We start from the raw sequence: 22,361 nt of genomic DNA, 5'->3' as shown, positions 1-22,361 counted from the left end.
AATATAAAATATAACGACAAACAATGAAATGCAACAAAATAACCCATAATAACTGTAACACCCCCCAGACCGTATCAACGCATGTATCACATCTCCCCCACTCCCCCAACCCCAATAAACAACAAGAGAACTTAAGAATAAATAAAAATTTAAATAAACAAACATAGTCATCGTCCCGTCCCCCCCCCCCTCTTTTCCCTCCCCCTTCCCCCCCTCACCCCCCGGGTTGCTGCTGCTACTGTCCCCGTACCCTATCGTTGAGCCAGAAAGTCGAGAAAAGGTTGCCACCGCCTAAAGAACCCTTGTACCGACCCTCTCAGGGCGAATTTGACCTTCTCTAGCTTAATAAAACCCGCCATGTCATTGATCCAGGTCTCCACGCTTGGGGGCCTCGCATCCTTCCATTGTAGCAAGATCCTTCTCCGGGCTACTAGGGACGCAAAGGCCAGCACACCGGCCTCTTTCGCCTCCTGCACTCCCGGCTCCACCCCCACCCCAAAAATCGCGAGTCCCCATCCTGGCTTGACCCTGGATCCCACCACCCTTGACACCGTCCTCACCACCCCCTTCCAGAACTCCTCCAGTGCCGGGCATGCCCAGAATATATGGGCATGGTTCGCTGGACTCCCCGAGCACCTGACACATCTGTCTTCACCCCCAAAGAACCTACTCATCCTCGTCCCAGTCATGTGGGCCCGGTGCAGCACCTTGAATTGGATGAGGCTAAGCCGCGCACACGAGGAGGAAGAATTAACGCTCTCCAGGGTATCAGCCCATGTCCCGTCTCCGATCTGTTCCCCCAGTTCCCCCTCCCACTTAGCTTTCAGCTCCTCTACTGACGCCTCCTCCACATCCTGCATAACCTTGTAGATATCAGATATCTTCCCCTCTCCGACCCAGACCCCCGAAAGCACCCTGTCACTCACCCCCCTCGCGGGAAGCGAAGGGAATCCCTCCACCTGCCGTCTAGCAAATGCCTTTACCTGCAGATACCTGAACATGTTTCCTGGGGGGAGCCCAAATTTCTCCTCCAACTCCCCCAGACTCGCAAACCTCCCATCAATAAACAGGTCCCTCAGCTGTCTGATGCCCGCTCTGTGCCAACCCTGAAATCCCCCATCAATGTTCCCCGGGACAAACCTATGGTTCCCCCTTAACGGAGCCTCCATCGAGCCCCCCACTTCTCCCCTATGTCGCCTCCACTGCCCCCAAATCTTGAGGGTAGCCGCCACCACCGGACTCGTGGTATACCTCGTAGGAGGGAGTGGCCACGGCGCCGTTACCAGGGCCCCCAGGCTTGTATCTCCACAGGACTGTCACCCCTGGCACACAGTCCTCTATCCTGGTGGCCAGGATCTTCGCCAGTAACTTAGCGTCAACATTGAGGAGCGAGATGAAATGAAAATCGCTTATTGTCACGAGTAGGCTTCAAATGAAGTTACTGTGAAAAGCCCCTAGTCGCCACATTCCGGCGCCTATTCGGGGAGGCTGTTACGGGAATCGAACCGTGCTGCTGGCTTGCCTTGGTCTGCTTTCAAAGCCAGCGATTAGCCCTGTGAGCTAAATGCCTGTATGATCCACACTGCAAGGGGTCCTTATCCCGCTTCCACGGCGCCGTTACCAGGGCCCCCAGGCTTGTATCTCCACAGGACGCCCTCTCCATCCGTTTCCATGCCCCCTCCATCACCCACTTGCGCACCATCGACACGTTGGCCACCCAATAATACCCCGAGAGATTGGGTAATGCCAGCCCCCCCCCCCCCCCCCCCCCCATCTCTACCCCGCTCCAAGAAGACCCTCTTCACCCTCGGGGTCCCATGCGCCCAAACAAAGCTCATGCTGCTGCTGGTCACCCTTCTAAAAAAGGCCCTAGGGATAAAGATGGGCAAACACTGGAAGAGGAACAAGAACCTCGGGAGAACCGTCATTTTGACGGACTGCACTCTACCCGCTAACGATAGCGGCACCATGTCCCACCTTTTAAATTCCTCCTCCATCTGCTCCACCAGCCTGGTAAAATTAAGCTCATGGAGAGTCCCCCAACTCCTGGCCACCTGCACCCTCAGGTATCTGAAACTCTTCACTGCTCTCTTAAACGGGAGCCTCCCAATTCCCTCCTCCTGATCACCCGGGTGTACTACAAATACCTCGCTCTTGCCTAAATTTAACTTATAGCCCGAGAAGCCCCCAAATTCCACTAACAGCTCCATCACCCCCGGCATTCCCCCCTCTGAGTCCGCCACATACAACAGCAGGCCGTCCGCATACAGCGATACCCGATGTTCCTCCCCACCCCGCACCAGACCCCTCCATCTCCCTGACTCCCTCAACGCCATAGCCAAAGGTTCAATCGCCAATGCAAAGAGCAAGGGGGACAGGGGGCACCCCTGCCTGGTCCCACGGTAGAGCCTAAAGTACTCCGATCTCCTTCCATTGGTAACTACACTCGCCATCGGAGCCGCGTAGAGCAGCCTCACCCATTTGATGAATCCCTCCCCAAATCCAAACCGCTCCAGCACCTCCCACAGGTACCCCCACTCAACTCTATCAAACGCTTTCTCTGCATCCAGCGCCACCACTATCTCCGCCTCCCCCTCCACTGCCGGCATCATGATAACATTTAGCAGTCTCCGCACATTCGTGTTGAGCTGCCGTCCCTTGACAAATCCTGTCTGGTCTTCGTGTATCACCCCTGGCACACAGTCCTCTATCCTGGTGGCCAGGATCTTCGCCAGTAACTTAGCGTCAACATTGAGGAGCGAGATGAAATGAAAATCGCTTATTGTCACGAGTAGGCTTCAAATGAAGTTACTGTGAAAAGCCCCTAGTCGCCACATTCCGGCGCCTATTCGGGGAGGCTGTTACGGGAATCGAACCGTGCTGCTGGCTTGCCTTGGTCTGCTTTCAAAGCCAGCGATTAGCCCTGTGAGCTAAATGCCTGTATGATCCACACTGCAAGGGGTCCTTATCCCGCTTCAGGATCAGAGAGATCAGTGCCCGCGACATCGTCGGCGGCAAAGCCCCCCCCCCCCCCCCCCCCATGCCTCATTGAAGGCTCGCACCAACAGGGGGCCCACCAGATCCGCATACTTTTTATAAAATTCCACTGGGAACCCGTCCGGCCCCGGGGCCTTACCTGACTGCATTTGTCCAATCCCTCTGACTAGCTCCTCCAACTCTATCGGCGCCCCCAGCCCCTCTACCAGCTCCTATTGAACCCTTGGGAAACATAGCCTGTTCATGAAGCTCTCCATCCCCCCTCTCCCCATCGGAGGTTCCGACCGATACTGTTCCTCGTAGAAGTCCCTAAAGACCCCATTTACTTCTGTCCCCTTCTGCACTACATTCCCACTCTTATCCGTCACTCCACCAATTTCCCTAGCCGCATCTCGCCTACGGAGCTGATGCGCCAACATCCTGCTCGCCTTCTCCCCATACTCATATACCGCGCCTGCGCCCTCCTCCACTGTGTCTCCGCCTTTCTGGTGGTCAACAAGTCAAATTTGGGACTTCCGGTTGCGGCTATGACCAGCTAAGTCGCACGTTTGGCTGCTCCTGCGAGGAAGGTGTTTTCGGGCCGATTGGAGGGCCCCTAACGGCGCTGGAACGACGATTCCCGGTGGGGGAAGGTCCCCAGAGGAGAGCCCTGCGAAATTTATGGTCATCACCCGAAGTGGGGCAGGACAAAAAGCGGCAGCAGCGCCCCGAAAAAAGCGGGGGAAGAAATCCAAAATGGCGGCCGGCGGCGCACCCAAGGACTGGAGGAAATGGGCGGAGGAGCAGCAGGCCGTTCTCCTGCGCTTCTTCACGGAGCTGAAAGTGGAGCTGTTGGAGTCGATGAACGCGACGACCACCAGGCTGATGGGAGCCCAGGCGACCCAAGAGGCGTCAATTCGGGAGCTGCAGCAGGAGATGGCTGTGAGGGAGGAGGAGGCCACGGTCCTCGTGGGAAAGGTGGAGGTGCACGAGGCACTCCACCTGAAATGGCAAAACCAACTGGAGGAGATGGATACCCGCATGAGGCGGAAAAACCTGAGGATCCTGAGCCTGGCAGAAGGGCTGGAGGGGTCGGACCTCCCGAGGTATGTGGCAGAAATGCTGGGCTCACTGATGGGGGCAGGGGCCGTCCCTTCGCCCCTGGAACTGGAGGAGGCCTACAGAGTAATGGCCAGGAAGCCAAGAGCAAACGAACCCCCGAGGGCGGTGCTGGTTCGGTTCCAGCGATTCAGTGACCGAGAGAGGGTGCTGAGGTGGGCCAAGAGAGAGAGGAGCAGCAAATGGGAGAACTCGACGGTGAGGATCTACCAGGACTGGAGTGCAGAGGTGGCAAAGCGGCGGGCCCGGTTCAACCGGACGAAGGCGGTGCTGCATGCCAAGAGAATTAGATTCGGGATGCTGCAGCCAGCGCGCTTGTGGGTGACCTATAAGGACCAGCACCACTATTTCGAGTCCCCGGAGGAGGCGTGGGCCTTTGTCCAGGAAGAAAAGCTGGACTCGAACTAGAACCAGGGGATACTTGGCGGTCGTTGCCGCTCTGGTACTTTAAGCTGGACACGTGGCTTTCTTTTGGTTGGATTTTTACTTGGTTGTATTTTTGGACCCTTTTTTTTTCTCTCTACCGGTTTTTTTCTTTTTTCTGTTATTTATAATGTTATGTTGGGGGGGCGGGGTGGGGGGGGGGGAGTGCCGGGGGTATGTGTTTCTTGTGGGGTTTTTCTCTGTATCAGGGTGGGATCGGGGACGGGGGTGGAACTGAAGATGGAGGGGTGGGGAGTGGCAGGGCGAAAGCGCGGGCTTTCCTCTGGTTTCCCGCGCGCAGGGCAGAGGAGGGAGGAGGGTGGGAGGAAGGGGCGGGGTCAGCAATGGCTCCCTTTCCCGCGCTGGAGCGGGGCCGAGGAGGGGTGGTAAGGGGGGGGATGTCCCCCATGCCGGGAGGAGTCGGATTGTGGCAGGGGCAGCCGGGTCAGCGTAAACCAGCTGACTTACGGAAGTACTATGGAGGGTGCATCGCGGCTAGGAAGGGTCCTAGCCTGGGGGGGGGGAGGGGGGTGGGGGGGGGAAGGGGAGGGGGGAAGGGGGGGGGCTACCGGGTTGCTGCTGAAAAGGCCAGGGAGGAGAAGTTGAGGACCGGAGGGGTGGGGGGAGGGCGCCATTGCCATGGGGAGCAGGTCAGAAGGGGAGGGCTGACTCGGGGCGAGCAGGTGACAGGATATGGCTAGTCGGCAGGGGAGAGGGGCGGGCTGCCCTTCGACCCGGCTGATCACTTGGAATGTGAGGGGGCTGAATGGGCCGGTCAAGAGAACGAGAGTAATCTCGCATTTGAAGGGACTGAAGGCGGATGTAGCAATGCTACAAGAGACCCATTTGAAGGTGGCGGACCAGGTCCGCCTGAGGAGGGGGTGGGTGGGACAGGTGTTCCACTCAGGACTGGACGCAAAGAACCGGGGGGTGGCGATCCTGGTAGGGAAGAGGGTGTCGTTCGTGGCGGCGGAGGTGGTGGCGGATAAAGAGGGTAGATATGTCATGGTGAAAGGTAGGCTACAGGGGGAGAAAGTGGTGATGGTTAATGTGTATGCCCCGAATTGGGACGACGCTGGCTTCATGAGGCGCCTACTGGGCCTCATCCCGGACCTGGAGGCAGGGGGCCTGATCATGGGGGGGGACTTCAACACAGTGCTGGACCCCGTGCTGGACAGATCGAGTTCAAGGACGAGTAGGAGGCCGGCAGCGGCAGAAGTGTTAAAGGGGTTTATGGAGCAGATGGGAGGGGTAGATCCCTGGAGGTTTGGGAGGCCGAGGGCGAGGGAGTATTCCTTTTTCTCCCATGTCCACAGAGTCTATTCTAGAATTGACTTTTTTGTATTGAGCAGGGGACTGATCCCGAGAGTACGGGAAGTGGAGTACTCGGCCATAGCGGTCTCAGACCATGCGCCACACTGGGTAGATTTGGAAATGGGGGAGGCGCGAGACCAGCGTCCGCTGTGGCGCCTGGATGTGGGGTTGCTGGCGGATGAGGAGGTGTGTAAGAGGGTCCGGAAGAGCATTGAAAGATATCTGGCCACTAATGACACGGGGGAGGTGCAGGTGGGGATGGTCTGGGAGGCCCTGAAGGCGGTGATCCGGGGGGAGCTGATCTCCATACGGGTACATAGGGAAAGGAGGGAGAGACAGGAGAGGGAGAGGCTGGTGGGGGAGCTTTTGGACGTGGATAGGAGATATGCGGAGGCACCAGAGGAGGGGCTGTTGGGGGAACGGCGCAGTTTGCAGGCTAAGTTCGACCTGTTGACCACCAGAAAGGCAGAGACACAGTGGAGAAGGGCGCAGGGCGCGATTTATGAGTATGGGGAGAAGGCGAGTAGGATGTTGGCGCATCAGCTCCGCAAGCGGGATGCGGCCAGGGAAATTGGGGGAGTGAGGGAGAGGGGTGGGAACGTAGTGCAGAAGGGGCCAGAAGTAAATGGGGTCTTCAGAGACTTCTACAAGGAGCTGTATCGGTCAGAGCCGCCGACGAGGGGAGGGGGGATGGAGGGCTTCTTGAACAAATTGAGGTTCCCCAAGGTCCAAGAGGAGCTGGTAGAGGGGCTGAGGGCGCTGATAGGGTTAGAGGAGCTAGTCAAGGGGATTGGGCATATGCAGACGGGGAAGGCGCCGGGGCCAGACGGGTTCCCGGTGGAATTTTACAAAAAATATGCGGATTTGGTGGGCCCTGTGCTGGTACGAGCCTTCAACGAGGCATGGGAGGGGGGGGCTCTGCCCCCGACAATGTCGCAGGCACTGATCTCTCTGATCTTGAAGCGGGACAAGGACCCCGTGCAGTGTGGGTCATATAGGCCTATCTCGCTCCTGAATGTGGACGCCAAGTTGCTGGCAAAGATCCTGGCTACCAGGATAGAGGATTGTGTGCCAGGGGTGATACACGAGGACCAGACGGGTTTTGTGAAAGGGCGGCAGCTTAATACGAACGTGCGGAGACTGCTAAACGTCATCATGATGCCGGCAGTGGAGGGTGAGGCGGAGATAGTGGTGGCATTGGACGCGGAGAAAGCATTTGATAGGGTGGAGTGGAAGTACCTGTGGGAGACGCTGGAACGGTTTGGATTTGGGGAGGGATTTATTAAATGGGTGAAGCTGCTCTATTCGGCCCCGATGGCAAGTGTAGTGACGAATGGTAGGAGGTCGGAATACTTTGGGCTCCACCGGGGGACCAGACAGGGGTGCCCCTTGTCCCCCCTGCTCTTCGCACTGGCAATTGAACCGTTGGCGATGGCACTGAGGGGCTCAGGGGGGTGGAGAGGGCTGACAAGGGGCGGGGAGGAGCACCGGGTATCGTTATACGCGGACGACCTGCTGCTATACATGGCAGACCCAGAAGGGGGAATGCCGGAGGTGATGGAACTGCTAGCAGAATTTGGGGACTTTTCGGGGTACAAGCTAAACTTGGGCAAGAGTGAGGTATTTGTGATACACCCAGGGGACCAGGAAGAGGGAATCGGGAGACTCCCGTTTAAGAGAGCAGGAAAGAGTTTTAGATATTTAGGGGTGCAGGTGGCAAGGAACTGGGGGACTCTCCACAAGCTGAACTTCTCCAGGCTGGTGGAACAGATGGAGGAGGAATTTAAAAGGTGGGACATGGTGCCGCTGTCGCTGGCGGGCAGAGTGCAGTCCGTTAAAATGACGGTCCTCCCGAGGTTTTTGTTTTTATTTCAGTGCTTGCCCATCTTCCTCCCTAGGGCCTTCTTCAAAAAGGTGACGAGTAGCATCATGAGCTACGTGTGGGCGCACGGCACCCCAAGGGTGAGGAGGGTCTTCTTGGAGCGGAGTAGGGATAGTGGAGGGCTGGCATTACCCAATCTTTCGGGGTATTACTGGGCGGCAAATGTATCGATGGTGCGCAAGTGGATGATGGAAGGGGAGGGGGCAGCTTGGAAACGAATGGAGAGGGCGTCCTGTGGCAACATAAGCCTGGGGGCCCTAGTAACGGCGCCATGGCCGCTCCCTCCCACGAGGTACACCACGAGCCCGCTGGTGGCGGCCACCCTCAAGATCTGGGGGCAGTGGAGGCGACACAGGGGGGAAGTGGGAGGTCTGATGGAGGCACCGTTAAGAGGGAACCATAGATTCATCCCGGGGAACATGGACGGGGGATTTCAGAGCTGGCACAGGGTGGGCATCAGGCAGCTGAAGGATCTGTTTGTAAATGGGAGGTTTGCGAGCCTGAGAGAGCTGGAGGAGAAATTCGGGCTCCCCCCGGGAAACATGTTTAGACATTTGCAGGTGAAGACATTTGCTAGACGCCAGGTGGAAGGGTTTCCCTTGCTCCCCAGTAGGGGGGCGAGTGATAGGGTGCTCTCGGGGGTCTGGGTCGGAGGGGGGAGGATATCGGACATCTACAAAGTAATGCAGGAGGCGGAGGAGGCATCAGTAGGGGAGCTGAAAGCCAAGTGGGAGGGGGAGCTGGGAGAACAGATAGAGGATGGGACATGGGCTGATGCCCTGGAGAGGGTTAATTCTTCCTCCTCGTGTGCGAGGCTTAGCCTCATTCAATTTAAGGTGCTACATAGAGCCCATATGACGGGGACAAGGATGAGTCGGTTCTTTGGGGGTGAGGACAGATGTGTCAGGTGTTCGGGAAGTCCAGCGAACCATGTCCATATGTTTTGGGCATGTCCGGCACTGGAGGAGTTCTGGAAGGGGGTGGCAAGGACAGTGTCGAGGATGGTGGGATCCAGGGTCAAACCAGGATGGGGGCTTGCGATCTTTGGGGTTGGGGTGGAGCCGGGGGTACAGGAGGCGAGAGAGGCCGGAGTACTGGCCTTTGCGTCCCTAGTTGCTCGAAGAAGGATACTAATACAGTGGAAGGACGCGAGGCCTCCAAGCGTGGAAACTTGGATTAATGACATGGCAAGCTTTATTCAGTTGGAAAGGGTCAAATTCGCCCTGAGAGGGTCGGTACAAGGGTTCTTCAGGCGGTGGCAGCCGTTCCTCGACTTTTTGGCTCAGAGATAGGGTACAGAGGTCGTAGCAGCAGCAACCCGGGGGGGGGGGGGGGGGGGGGGGGGTGGCAACAACGGTTGTGGTGGGTTATTTACGGTTGAAACGCGGGCAAATTTGCTCGCAGTTCATGTCTGATGTTGATTGTTGCTTTGTTTGTTTTTGGGGGAGGGGGGAGGGGGGGAGGGACAACGCGCGCGAGTTCGGGCGGGGGGGGGATATTTGTTAAGAGGGAATATTTTGTAATATTTTATAGTTAGTGGGGGTAAATATCTTCATGTAAAAAATTCTTTCAATAAAAATTATTTAAAAAAAAAACAAGTCAAATTTGGCCTGCAAACTACGCCGTTCCCCCAGTAACCCCTCCTCCGGTGCCTCCGCGTATCTCCTGTCCACATCCAGGAGCTCCCCCACCAGTCTCTCCCTCTCCTTCCTCTCCCTCCTTTCCCTATGGGCCCGGATGGAGATCAGCTCCCCCCGGATCACTGCTTTCAGAGCCTCCCAAACCATCCCCACCCAGATCTCCCCCGTGTCATTGGTATCAAGATACCCCTCAATACTTCCCCGGACCCTCCTACACACCTCATCATCAGCCAGCATCCCCACATCCAGGCGCCAGAGCGGGCGCTGGTCCCGCGCCTCCCCCATCTCCAGATCAAGCCAGTGCGGAGCATATTCTGAAATCGCTATGGCCGAATACTCGGCATCCTGCACCCTCGGGAGCAATCCCCTGCTCAGGACGAAAAAATCTATTCGGGAATAAACCCTATGGACATAAGAGAAAAAGGAATATTCCCGCGCTCTCGGTCTCCCAAACCTCCAGAGATCCACCCCTCCCATCTGGTCCATGAATCCCCTCAGCACTTTGGCCGCCGCCGGTCTCCTACCCGTCCTTGAACTGGACCGGTCCAGTGGGGGATCCAGCACTGTGTTAAAGTCTCCCCCCATGATCAGGCCCCCTGCCTCCAGGTCCGGAATGCGGCCCAACAAGCGCCTCATGAAGCCGGCATCATCCCAATTCGGGGCATATACATTAACCAGCACCACCTTCTCTCCCTGCAGCCTACCCTTCATCAAAATATATCTGCCCTCATTGTCCGACACCACCTCAGCCGCCTCGAACGCCACCCTCTTCCCCACCAGAATCGCCACCCCCCAGGTTCTTCGCGTCTAATCCTGAGTGAAAAACCTGCCCCACCCACCCCTTCCTCAGACGAACCTGGTCCGCCACCTTCAAGTGGGTCTCCTGGAGCATAGCCACGTCCGCCTTCAATCCCTTCAGATGAGAAAATACCCTAGTTCTCTTAACCGGCCCATTCAGCCCCCTCACGTTCCAGGTAATCAGCCGGATCAGAGGGCAACCCGCCCCCCTCCCCCGCCGGCTAGCCATAGCTTATCGACTGCTCGCCCCAGGCCAGCTCGCCCCGTCCGACCCGTTCCCCATGGCGATAACGCCTCTCCTCCAGCCCCCCCGGTCCATACCAGCTCCTTCCTGGCCATTCCAGCAGCAACCCGGTATCCCGCCCCCCCAGGCTAGGACCCCTCCTAGGCGCGACGCACCCTCCATGGTACTTCCGTGAGTCAACTGACTTCTGCTGACCCCAGCAGCTCCCGCCAGAACCCATCCCCTCCCGGCATGGGGTCATCCTCCTCTTACCACACCTCCTTAGCACCGCTTCAGCGCGGGAAAGAAAACCAGTAGAGGCCACGTCCCTACCACCAGCTCCGCCCCCCTGCCCCGCAGCTCGGGAAACCAGAGGAAAGCCCGCGCTTTCACACTGCCACACCCCACCCTTCTGACACAGCTCCTCAAAATCCAGTTTCACCCCAACCCCCAGCCCCGTACAGAAGAGAACATATTAAACACAAACCCCCAACATTCCCCACATACCCCATACCCATACCCAACAGACAAACCCACCCGGAAACAGAGCAAAAAGAAAACCAGCATAAAAAACACACATGTCAAAGTTGAAGAACAGCAACAGCGAAAACAGCAACGGCCATAGTGTGTCCCCAGACCCTAGTTCGAGTCCAGCTTCTCCGCCTGTACAAAGGCCCACGCCTCCTCCGGGGACTCGAAGTAGTGGTGCCAGTCCTTGTATGTCACCCACAGGCTCGCAGGCTGCAGCATTCCAAATCTGACCTGCTTGGCATGCAGCACCGCCTTCGTCCGGTTGAACCCGGCCCGCCGCTTAGCCACCTCCGCACTCCAGTCCTGGTAGATTCGCACTACCGAATTCTCCCACTTGCTGCTCCTCTCTTTCTTGGCCCAGTGCAGCACACACTCCCGGTCGCTGAATCGATGGAACCGCACCAGCAACGCCCTCGGGGGTTCATTTGCCTTAGGCCTCCTGGCCAGCACTCTGTGAGCTCCCTCAAGCTCCAGGGGCAAATGGAAGGACCCCGCCCCCATCAACGAGCTCAACATCGTGGTCACATACGACGGGAGATCCGACCCCTCCAGCCCCTCCGCCAGGCCCAGGATCCTCAAATTCTTTCGCCTCGTGCGAACGTCCAGCTCCTCCAAGCGGTCTTGCCACTTTTTGTGAAGTGCCTCGTGCATCTCCACTTTCCCCACAAGGACCATGGCCTCCTCCTCCCGCTCAGCGGCCTGCTGCTGCAACTCCCGAATGGACGCCTCCTGGGCCGCCTGGGTCCCAAGCAGCTTGTTGGTAGTCGCATTCAGGGAGTCCAGCAGCTCAGCCTTCAGCTCCGCAAAACAGCGCAGAAGAGAGGCCTGCTGCTCCTGCTCCCACTTCCACCAGTCCTCGGGTGTTCCGCCGGCTGCCATTTTGTCCTTCTTCCCCCGCTTTTCTTGGGGAGCTGCTGCAGCTTTTTCCTTTGCCCCACTCCGGGTGAGCACCATAAATTATGGGGAATGCTCCTCTAGACACCTTCCCCCACCGGGATTCGTCGAAACAGCGCCGTTTGGGGCCCTCAAATCGGGCCAAAAGTCCTTAGGTAGCGGGAGCTGCCGAACGTGCGGCTTAGCTCCGCTTAGCCGCAACCGGAAGTCCTTACGGGCTTTTCCTAAACTCTTCTTATGAATCTCGCTCAGGTTCTCCCACCAAGTATGTCCTATACTCCCGGGACCTGTTTCCTCATTTGAGAAAAAGTCACTCAAAAGGGGCCATCCCTTCCTTTGAGGTACTTCCTCAATTCACCTTCCCAAACGGGACACTGACCTATTCTGCTGCTGCTGGTCGCTGCGACCACGATTTGTTGAGGGTTCATGAGGTGTTCCATTGTCTGCATGGCCATTTTTCCTATCTTATGCTCTTTCTTAAAATTTGGAATGAGGGATACTAAGTCGGTGTTGTAAAACACGGGTACGGCTTTCGCTAGTTTCCGGAATACAAACTCCCAACAGTTTTTCGCAACAAAATCTATCAGTTTTACCTTATATCCCTGTTAGTTATGCATGCATAAACACACTTCCGAATTACGAGGATTGATCAGAACTGCTTGAATTCTTGTGGCTGTTTCTGTTCCCAATTGGATTTCTAATTTCAAATTTCTGGGTTCTCTCGGAGTGGGGGTGCCACTTCTAGGTCGAGTCCCGACGGAGTCGCCACTAAATGTTGCTCGTTCTGGTTAGTGTGCTTTACACTCAATTGGCTCTGTTTTATTACCTTGCTCTAGAGTCGCAAGGTATCTTAATGATACCACCACGAGGTTCAAGTTCAAGTTCTGATCAATGTCTCAGTACACCAGTTAGTAAGGTTCAAATCAAAACACGTTTATTATACATACAGTTAATCGCTACTCATGCATAAACACTATGAAACTAGACTATCTCTACCACTACAGGCCAATACTTATCTTTGGAAAAGAACCCACTGGGTCAGGGAACAATGCCCTCTTGTTCAATCCTGGGCTGCAGGCTTCTAACTGGTATGGGCTAAGGGTCAGGAGCGCCTATTTCATAGCGTGCATTGACTGGACACTTGACGGTGTAACTGTTAGCCAGGCCTCTCCTTCTCACGGTCAATAGTTCTTCCAAGCTGATAAGATGTTCTGCTGGGAGGGCCGGCCAAGAGACTGAATTGAACTTGGGACCTGTCTTTTATAGACCCCAGGGGCTTCACGCCCTTTTGGGCGGACCCCGTACTTGACTCCAATCGATTGGATCACGTACCAATCGATCGGTTTGAATTCCCCAATACTGCGGCTGTTTCCTGATCGCTGGGCGTTTCTAAATATTGGTTAACCTTCTTTGTCTTGGACTCCTGCTGGCACCGAGGAGTCTGACTTGTTTTGACCGTTCTCGATTGTTTCTATTGTGCCTGGGAATCGCTCATTAATATTCAGATTGCTGGTTTCAGTGCTGTCTGCTTTCTGCAACTCGAATACACAGGAAAACTCTGCAAACTGCTTGTTTTTGGATACTGTCCCTTTTCCCCTGCGTTCTTTGCGAATCTCCATTTTAGGTCGGGAAGTGGCCAATTCAGGTGGCTACATTACCCTGCTGAATATACAGAGACTCCTGTACAATTACAGTGGACAATCCTTACCCTGCTGAATATACAGAGACTCCTGTACGATAATTACACAGTGGACAATCCTTACCCTGTTGAATATACAGAGATTCCTGTACGATAATTACACAGTGGACCATCCTTACCCTGCTGAATGCACAGAGACTCCTGTACAATTACACAGTGGACCATCCTTACCCGGCTGAATGTACAGAGACTCCTGTACAATTACAGTGGACAATCCTTACCCTGCTGTATATACAGAGACTCCTGTACGATAATTACACAGTGGACCATCCTTACCCTGTTGAATATACAGAGATTCCTGTACGATAATTACACAGTGGACCATCCTTACCCGGCTGAATGTACAGAGACTCCTGTACAATTGCACAGTGGACCATCCTTACCCAGCTGAATGTACAGAGACTCCTGTACAATTACACAGTGGACAATCCTTATCCTCCTGAATATACATATACTCCTGTATAATTGCACAGTTTACAATCCTTCGCCTGCAGAATAATCTGTTAATCCATTGTTGACTCACCTAACTCTTGCTCTCTCTGTACTCCAGGTCTGCAGCAGCCGAGCACATTATCCGATGGAGTCTTGGCGAGTATGGATCGTATGGGCGATCTGATCATCATCCGTCTTCATTCGCCAATAGATCCTGGAGATTGGGATCTTGTTGTCTCCTCCGGCATTCCGTACAGTGTCAAAGTTACAGGTGCCTCAGTTAGTTATACTTCCCAGCTAACATTCCCTTGTCTCGACAGTCAATGTCTTCTTTCACTATAGATCCTTTACAATGTTTATGCTGGTTTAATAGTTCAACAATCTGATCCTGTATATGCAAATCTATCGCTCTCTCTCTCTATCTGTTTCTCTCTCTCTCTCTGTCTCTCTCTCCCTTTCTCTTTCTCTCTGTCTATCTCCGTCTCTCTCTTTGCTCCTCTCTCTCTGTTTCTCTCTGACTCGCAGCTCTGTTCATTTCTCTCTCTCTCCTATACATTTCTGCCTCACCACCTCTCTCTATATCCTCGTTCTAAATCTCATTCTCTAACATTGCACTCTGCACTTTCATCTCCCCATGCTCTGCATATCTCTCTCACTTCCATTGTTCCCTCCATCACCTCATCTGCTCATGTTCTTCACCTCTTTCTTTCCTCCTCTTCGTTTTCCATCACTCCGACCCCCCACACTCCCTGTACAAGGGAACTAACTATTCAAGAGATAATAAATTGCCTGCGATAGGGATTAAAGTGTGACTAAAGCAGGGAATGAAATATGACTGGAAGAGGTTATAGTGGGAATGCAGCAGGAACTATAATGTGAGTGTAACAGATTGTAATTAGTGCAAGACGGACTGTAATGTGACTGTATCGGGATGGAAATGTCATTGTAACAGGGACTGCATTGTGGCTCTATATGGTATAACGTTAGTATAAAAGAGACTGTAATGTAAGTGGATCAGGGATTGTAATGTGAGCATATTGGGGATTGTAATGTAAATATAACAGGGACTGTAATATCAATGTAACAGGGATTGTAATGTGAGTGTAATGGGCATTGTCATATGAGTGTGACAAGGATTGAAATGTGAGTGTAAAGGGAATTGAAATGTAAATGTAACAGGGACTGTAATGTGAGTGTAACAGGGACTTAACTGTGATTGTAAAGGGGATTGTAACTTGATTGTAACAGGGATAGCAATGTGTAATGGGGACTGTATTGTGAATTTAATAGGGATTGTAATGTGAGTGTAAGGGGAATAATGTGAGTGTAACAAGGGTTGGAATGTGAGTGGAAGGGGATTGTAATGTGAGTGTAATAGGATTAAATGGGGCTGTAACAGGGACTGTAATGTGAGTGTAACAGAGATTAAATTTGAATCTGATGGGGATTGTAAAGTGAGTGTAACGGAGATTGAAATGTTAATGTATTAGGGGTTGTAATGTGAGTGTAATGGGGATTGGAATATGAATGTAACAGGGATTGGAATGTCAATCTGATGGATTTTAGACTGTGAGTGTAACAGGGATTGGAATGTGTAATAGGTACTGTAATAAAAATGTAATGGGGATTATAATGTGACTAACAATACCATAGGATTGATTCCAGTCCTCTCTGATTTTTTGATGTCTACAGGACAGAGTGTTGTGGATTTTATGTACGATTTTGTTGAGCCTTTTGAGGGTCCCCACCCTGGTCTCACTTTGTTGGCAGGTCGCCCCATGGCAGGTGAGTGACTCCATCAGAATTCATCATTCTGAACTCTACACCTCTGCTCCATAACCTCCGGCCCCCAGTTTTACAAAGTGGGAGATACTGGGGGCCTATCAGCACCATTAGTGTGAAGGATACAGGTCAGCAATCTGCTCCAACACACCGAGACTCCTGCATCAGCTTCATTCCTTTCCTATTTCATTCATTCTCGAGATATATTATCGCTGGTTCCGCCCAGCATTTTAGCCCACAGCTCTAATTGCCCCTCAAAAAGTTGGTGGCGAGCTGCCTTCTTGAACCACTGCAGTCTGTGTGACGTAGGTACACCCACAGTGCTGTTAGGGAGGGGGTTCCAGGATTTTATCCCAGCGACAGTGAAGGAATGGCCAAGATATTTCCACATCAGGCCGGTTAGTGATTCGGATGAGAACGTCCAGGTGGTGGGGTTCCCAGGTATCTGCTGCCCTTGTCCTTCTAGATGGTAGTGGTTGTGGGTTTGGAAGGTGCTGCCTCAGGAGCCTTGGTGAGTAAGCTTCAGTGCATCTTGTAGATGGTACATGCGGCTGCCACTGTGTGTCGGTGGTGGAGGGAGTGAATGTTGAAGTGTATGTCGAAGGAGGTAGATCATTACTTTCACACGAGCATTTAGGGAGGAAATTATGCAGTTTTCAATCATTAGGGTGACGGGTGTGGGAACACACTCCTCTCCGTAAGGGATAAGGGAATCACTTATCAGGGGAATCGAGTGGCAAAATCAGTGACTGCTTGAAGGCCTCACCTGGATGGAGGTGCAGGGTTAAGTGGGTTATCTCTTCTCCGGATGCCACTTACAGGGGTGTCTATTCATGCAGGTACGGCGAGCATAATGAGCGTCACAGTGACAGGGTTACCACACTACACCTCGCTCCGTCTCCGCAACGTCGCACTCCTGAACGCCCGCGGCGAAGTCCTGCGAAAGGAGCCCCTCAAGTCGACCTCCTCCCCTGATATATTCCTGGTGGAATTCGAGACACTCCCTGATGATGGCTTCAGCGTTCAGTTGGTGGGAGTGGGAGAGAACAGCATTGAGTTCCACCGGCAATCCCCAACAATCGCCAGCGTCACCAAGACCAGAGTGAAGGTAACAAACTATCTACGCCAGGGGGCTTTTATTTTCCAAAGTGTGGATGCCGACCCCCTGGGTGTCAGAAGGGTTGGGGAGGGGGGATCTAATTGCCTCTTCCCCACTGCGCCCATCAGCTGCTAACACAGAATTCCCAACAGCAGCATTCGGAAGCCTTCAGGGAAAATCCTGCCGACTCGTGCGCATACTCGTGCGACTCGACCAATGTAGTCTACCTCATACGCGGCAGGAAAGGATGTCCCGAAGCGTGGTACATTGGCGAGACCATGCAGACACTGCGACAACGAATAAACGGGCATCGTGCGACTATCAACAGGCAGGACTGTTCCCTTCCAGTTGGGGAACACTTCAGCAGTCAAGGACATTCAGCCTCTGATCTCCGGGTCAGCATTCTACAAGGAGGCCTTCAGGAGACGCGACAACGCAAAATTGCTGAGCAAAAACTTATAGCTAAGTTCCGCACGCATGAATGCGGACTCAACCGGGATCTGGGATTCATGTCGCATTACATTCGGCCCCCACCAACAAGCCTGGACTTGCAGAGGCCTACCGACTGAACTGGCTTGGGACAATTCACACCTCTTTAACCTGGAGTTACCTCTCTCTTTGCATCTTTGATGATTTGATTGCCTGCAGGTGCTCGCATTCCGGGGCATCTCTGACTGTGTCTATATAAACATTTCTGGAACAAGCCTTTCCATTCACCTGAAGAAGGAGCCGTGCTCCGAAAGCTCGTGTTTGAAACAAACCTGTTGGACTTTAACCTGGTGTTGTAAGACTTCTTACTGTGCTCACCCGGGAAGTGGCGGGGGCAGGAATCTCGCCACTCCGATCAGAGAGGCCCCTGCGGCGATTCTCCGGCCCGGATGGGCCGAAGTCCCGCCGCTGGGAGGCCTCTCCCGCCGCCGAGGTTTAAACCACCTCTGGAACGGCGGGCTCAGCGGCGCGAGCAGGCCCCCGGGGTCCTGGGGAGGCGGAGGGCGATCGAACTCCGGGGGGTGCCCCCACGGTGGCCTGGCCCGCGATCGGGGCCCCCCCCTCAGAGTCCGGGCCAGTGCCCTGGCTGCACTAGTTTCTTCCGCGTCCGCCACGGCCTCCGCCATGGCGGAAGCGGAAGAGAACCCCACATCGCGCATGCGCCGGCAGTGACGTCAGCGTCCAGCTCCCGCTGACGTCACTGCCGGCGCATGCGCGGACCGGCAAAAGCCTTTCGGCCAGCCCCGCTGCCGGGGGCGCCGGTTTTTTGCGCCTGTCTTCTGGTGGCAACCACTCCGGCGCGGGGCTGGCCCCCAAAGGTGGGGAGAATTCCCCACCTTTGGGGAGGCGCGACCCCTGAGTGGTTGGCACCACTCCCCTACTCCGGGACCCTCCGTCACGCCGGGTAGGGGAGAATGCCGCCCCAGTTCTAACTTTTCCCCATGTACTTTAAACCTATGTCCCCTAGTACATGAATCGCCTACCCTAGGAACGAGGATCTGACTATCCACTCTGTCCATGCCACTCATAATCTTGTAAACCTCTATCAGGTTGCCTCTCAACCTTCGTTGTTCCAGTGAGAACAGACCAAGTTTATCTAACCTCTCCTCATAGCTAATGCCCTCCATACCAGGCAACATCCGAGTAAACCGCTTCTGTACCCTCCCCAAAGCATGAACATCCTTCTGCTAGTGTGGCGACCAGAATTGTACAAAATAATCCAAATGAGGCCTAACGAAGGTCCTGTAAAGCTGCAACATGACTAGCCAATTTTTTATATTCAATGCCCCGACCAATGAAGACCAGCGTGCCGTATGCCTTCTTGACCACCTTATCCACATGCATTGCCACTTTCAGTGATTGGTGGGCATGCACACCCAGATCTCTCTGCCTGTCAATACTTGCAAGAATTGTAGCATTTAACTCCTACATGCATTGGACCTTCCAAAGTGCATTACCTCACACTTGTCCGGATTAAACTCCATCTGCCAATTCTCTGCCCAAGATTCCAACTAGTTTATATCCTGCTGGAGCCTCTGACAATCCTCTTCACTATCCGTAACTCCACCAATTTCTGTGTTGTTTGCGAACTTACTAATCAGACCAGCTACATTTTCTTCCCAATCATTTATAAACATCACGAACAACAAAGGTCCCAGAACTGATCCCTGTGGAACACCGCTAGTCACAGCCTTCCATTCAGAAAAGCACCTTTCTACTGCTACCCTCTGTCTTCTGTGCCCAAGCCAATTCTGTATCCAACTTTCCAGCTCTCCTCTGATCTCATGTGACTTCACCTTTAATACCAGTCTACCATGAGGTACCTTGTCAAAGGCTTTACTGAAGTCTATACATATAACATCTACTACCTTTTCCTCATCTATCATCTTTGTTACTTTGTTAATCAAATTAGTGAGGCATGATCTCCCCTTCACAAAACCTTGCTGTCCATCACTAATAAGTCCATTTATTTCCAAATGTGAGTAAATCCTATCTCTAAGATTCTTTTCCAATAATTTCTCTACCACTGACGTGAAGCACATCGGCCTATAATTTCCTGGATTATCCCTGCTGACCTTCTTAAACAATGGAACAACATTGCCTACCCTCCAGTCCTCTGGAACTTCACCTGTAGCCAATGAGGATACAAAGATTACTGTCAAGGCCCCCAGCAATTTCCTCCCTAGCCTTCCTCAGTATTCTGGGGTAGATCCCATCAGGCCCTGGGGACCTATCTACTTTAATGCTTTTTAAGATGCAAAACACCTCTTTATTAATATCGACCTAACTCAGAATATCTACACACTCTACCCTATACTCCTCATCCACCGAGTCCTTCTATTTGGTGAATACTGAGGCAAAGTAGTCATTTAGTATCTCTCCCATTTCCTCTGGTTCCATACATAGATTCCCTCCAATATCCTTGAATGGACCAACCCTTTCTCCGGCTACCTTTTTGCTCTTTACATATGCATAAAATGCCTCAGGACTTTCCTTAATCCTATTTGCCAATGACATTTCATGACCCCTTTTAGCTTTCCTAACTCTTACCTTACGTTCCTTCCGACTTGCTTTATATTCTTCAAGGGCTTTATCTGTCCTATGCCTTTTGGACCTTAAGAATGCTTCCTTTTTCTTTTTGACAAGGTTCATAATATCCCTCATGATTCAGGTTTCCCTATACTTGCCACCTTCATCTTTCGTCCTCACAGGTACATACCGGTCCTAAATTCTGATCAACTGACATTTGAAAGCCTCCCACATGCCGGATGTTATTTTCCCTCACGCCCAGTCAACACTCTCCAGATCCTGCCTAATGCTGTTGTAATTAGCCTTCTCCCGGTGTAATACCTTCATCTGAGCACCACTCTTGTCCTTTTCCATAAGCAGCTTAAAATTTACAGAATTATGATCACTGCTCCCAAAATGATCACCTAGAACATAGAACATAGAACAATACAGCGCAGTACAGGCACTTCGGCCCTCGATGTTGCACCGACATGGAAAAAAAACCTAAAGTCCATCTAACCTACACTATGCCCTTATCATCCATATGCTTATCCAATAAACTTTTGAATGCCCTCAATGTTGGCGAGTTCACTACTGTTGCAGGTAGGGCATTCCACGGCCTCACCACTCTTTGCGTAAAAAACCCACCTCTGACCTCTGTCCTATATCTATTACCCCTCAATTTAAGGCTATGTCCCCTCGTGCTAGCCACCCCCATCCGCGGGAGAAGGCTCTCGCTGTCCACCCTATCTAACCCTCTGATCATTTTGTATGCCTCTATTAAGTCACCTCTTAACCTTCTTCTTTCTAACGAAAATGACCTCAAGTCCATCAGCCTTTCCTCATAAGATTTTCCCTCCATACCAGGCAACATCCTGGTAAATCTCCTCTGCACCCGTTCCAAAGCTTCCACGTCCTTCCTATAATGAGGCGACCAGAACTGTACGCAATACTCCAAATGCGGCCGTACTAGAGTTTTGTACAACTGCAACATGACCTCATGGCTCCGGAACTCAATCCCTCTACCAATAAAGGCCAACACACCATAGGCCTTCTTCACAACCCTATCAACCTGGGTGCCAACTTTCAGGGATCTATGTACATGGACACCGAGATCCCTCTGCTCATCCACACTACCAAGAATTTTACCATTAGCCAAATATTCCGCATTCCTGTTATTCTTTCCAAAGTGAATCACCTCACACTTCTCCACATTAAACTCCATTTGCCACCTCTCAGCCCAGCTCTGCAGCTTATCTATGTCCCTCTGTAACCTGCAACATCCTTCCGCACTGTCTACAACTCCACCGACTTTAGTGTCGTCTGCAAATTTACTCACCCATCCTTCTGCGCCCTCCTCTAGGTCATTTATAAAAATGACAAACAGCAACGGCCCCAGAACAGATCCTTGTGGTACGCCACTCGTAACTGAACTCCATTCTGAACATTTCCCATCAACTACCACTCTCTGTCTTCTTTCAACTAGCCAATTTCTGATCCACATCTCTAAATCACCCTCAATCCCCAGCCTCCGTATTTTCTGCAATAGCTGACCGTGGGGAACCTTATCAAACGCATTAGTGAAATCCATATACACCACATCAACTGCTCTACCCTCGTCTACCTGTTCAGTCACCTTCTCAAAGAACTCGATAAGGTTTGTGAGGCATGACCTACCCTTCACAAAACCATGCTGACTATCCCTAATCATATTATTCCTATCTAGATGATTATAAATCGTATCTTTTATAATCCTCTCCAAGACCTTACCCACCACAGACGTTAGGCTCACCGGCCTATAGTTACCGGGGTTATCTCTACTCCCCTTCTTGAACAAAGGGACCACATTTGCTATCCTCCAGTCCTCTGGCACTATTCCTGTAGCCAATGATGACCTAAAAATCAAAGCCAAAGGCTCAGCAATCTCTTCACTGGCTTCCCAGAGAATCCTAGGATAAATCCCATCCGGCCCCGGGGACTTATCTATTTTCACCTTGTCCAGAATTGCCAACACTTCTTCCCTACGCACCTCAATGCCATCTATTCTAATAGCCTGGGTCTCAGCATTCTCCTCCACAATATTATCTTTTTCTTGAGTGAATACTGACGAAAAGTATTCATTTAGTATCTTGCTTATCTCCTCAGCCTCCACACACAACTTCCCACCACTGTCCTTGACTGGCCCTACTCTTACCCTAGTCATTCTTTTATTCCTGACATACCTATAGAAAGCTTTTGGGTTTTCCCTGATCCTACCTGCCAAAGACTTCTCATGTCCCCTCCTTGCTCGTCTCAGCTCTCTCTTTAGATCCTTCCTCGCTTCCTTGTAACTATCACGCGCCCCAACTGAAACTTCATGCCTCATCTTCACATAGGCCTCCTTCTTCCTCTGAACAAGAGATTCCACTTCTGCAAGAGATTCCACATCCTGAAACTTTGATCACCTGGCCGGCGTCATAACTTAAAATCCAACCTTAACCTGTGCTCAGCACTTCTGCCCTGGTGTATGATAAAGCCAGGCGCTGATAGGTAAAGGGCATTTAGGTGGCACT

At 52.7% G+C, this 22,361-nt stretch overlaps 1 protein-coding gene across 1 annotated transcript in view; it reads left to right on the top strand.

Moving 5' to 3' along the window:
• Nucleotides 1-22,361, top strand: part of LOC119974965 (von Willebrand factor A domain-containing protein 7-like) — an 89,626-nt gene that overhangs the window by 53,018 nt on the left and 14,247 nt on the right. Inside the window, exons 12-14 of the mRNA XM_038814355.1 lie at nucleotides 14,050-14,202; nucleotides 15,624-15,716; nucleotides 16,553-16,821. Of these exons, the coding sequence (XP_038670283.1) occupies nucleotides 14,050-14,202; nucleotides 15,624-15,716; nucleotides 16,553-16,821 (515 nt within the window). The remainder of the gene's footprint in view (nucleotides 1-14,049; nucleotides 14,203-15,623; nucleotides 15,717-16,552; nucleotides 16,822-22,361) is intronic.

The sequence above is a fragment of the Scyliorhinus canicula genome, chromosome 12, assembly GCF_902713615.1.
Source record: "Scyliorhinus canicula chromosome 12, sScyCan1.1, whole genome shotgun sequence".
Classification (NCBI taxonomy): Eukaryota; Metazoa; Chordata; class Chondrichthyes; order Carcharhiniformes; family Scyliorhinidae; genus Scyliorhinus; species Scyliorhinus canicula.
Note: the sequence above shows the minus strand (reverse complement) of the source record. Positions and strands in the feature narration are given on the sequence as shown.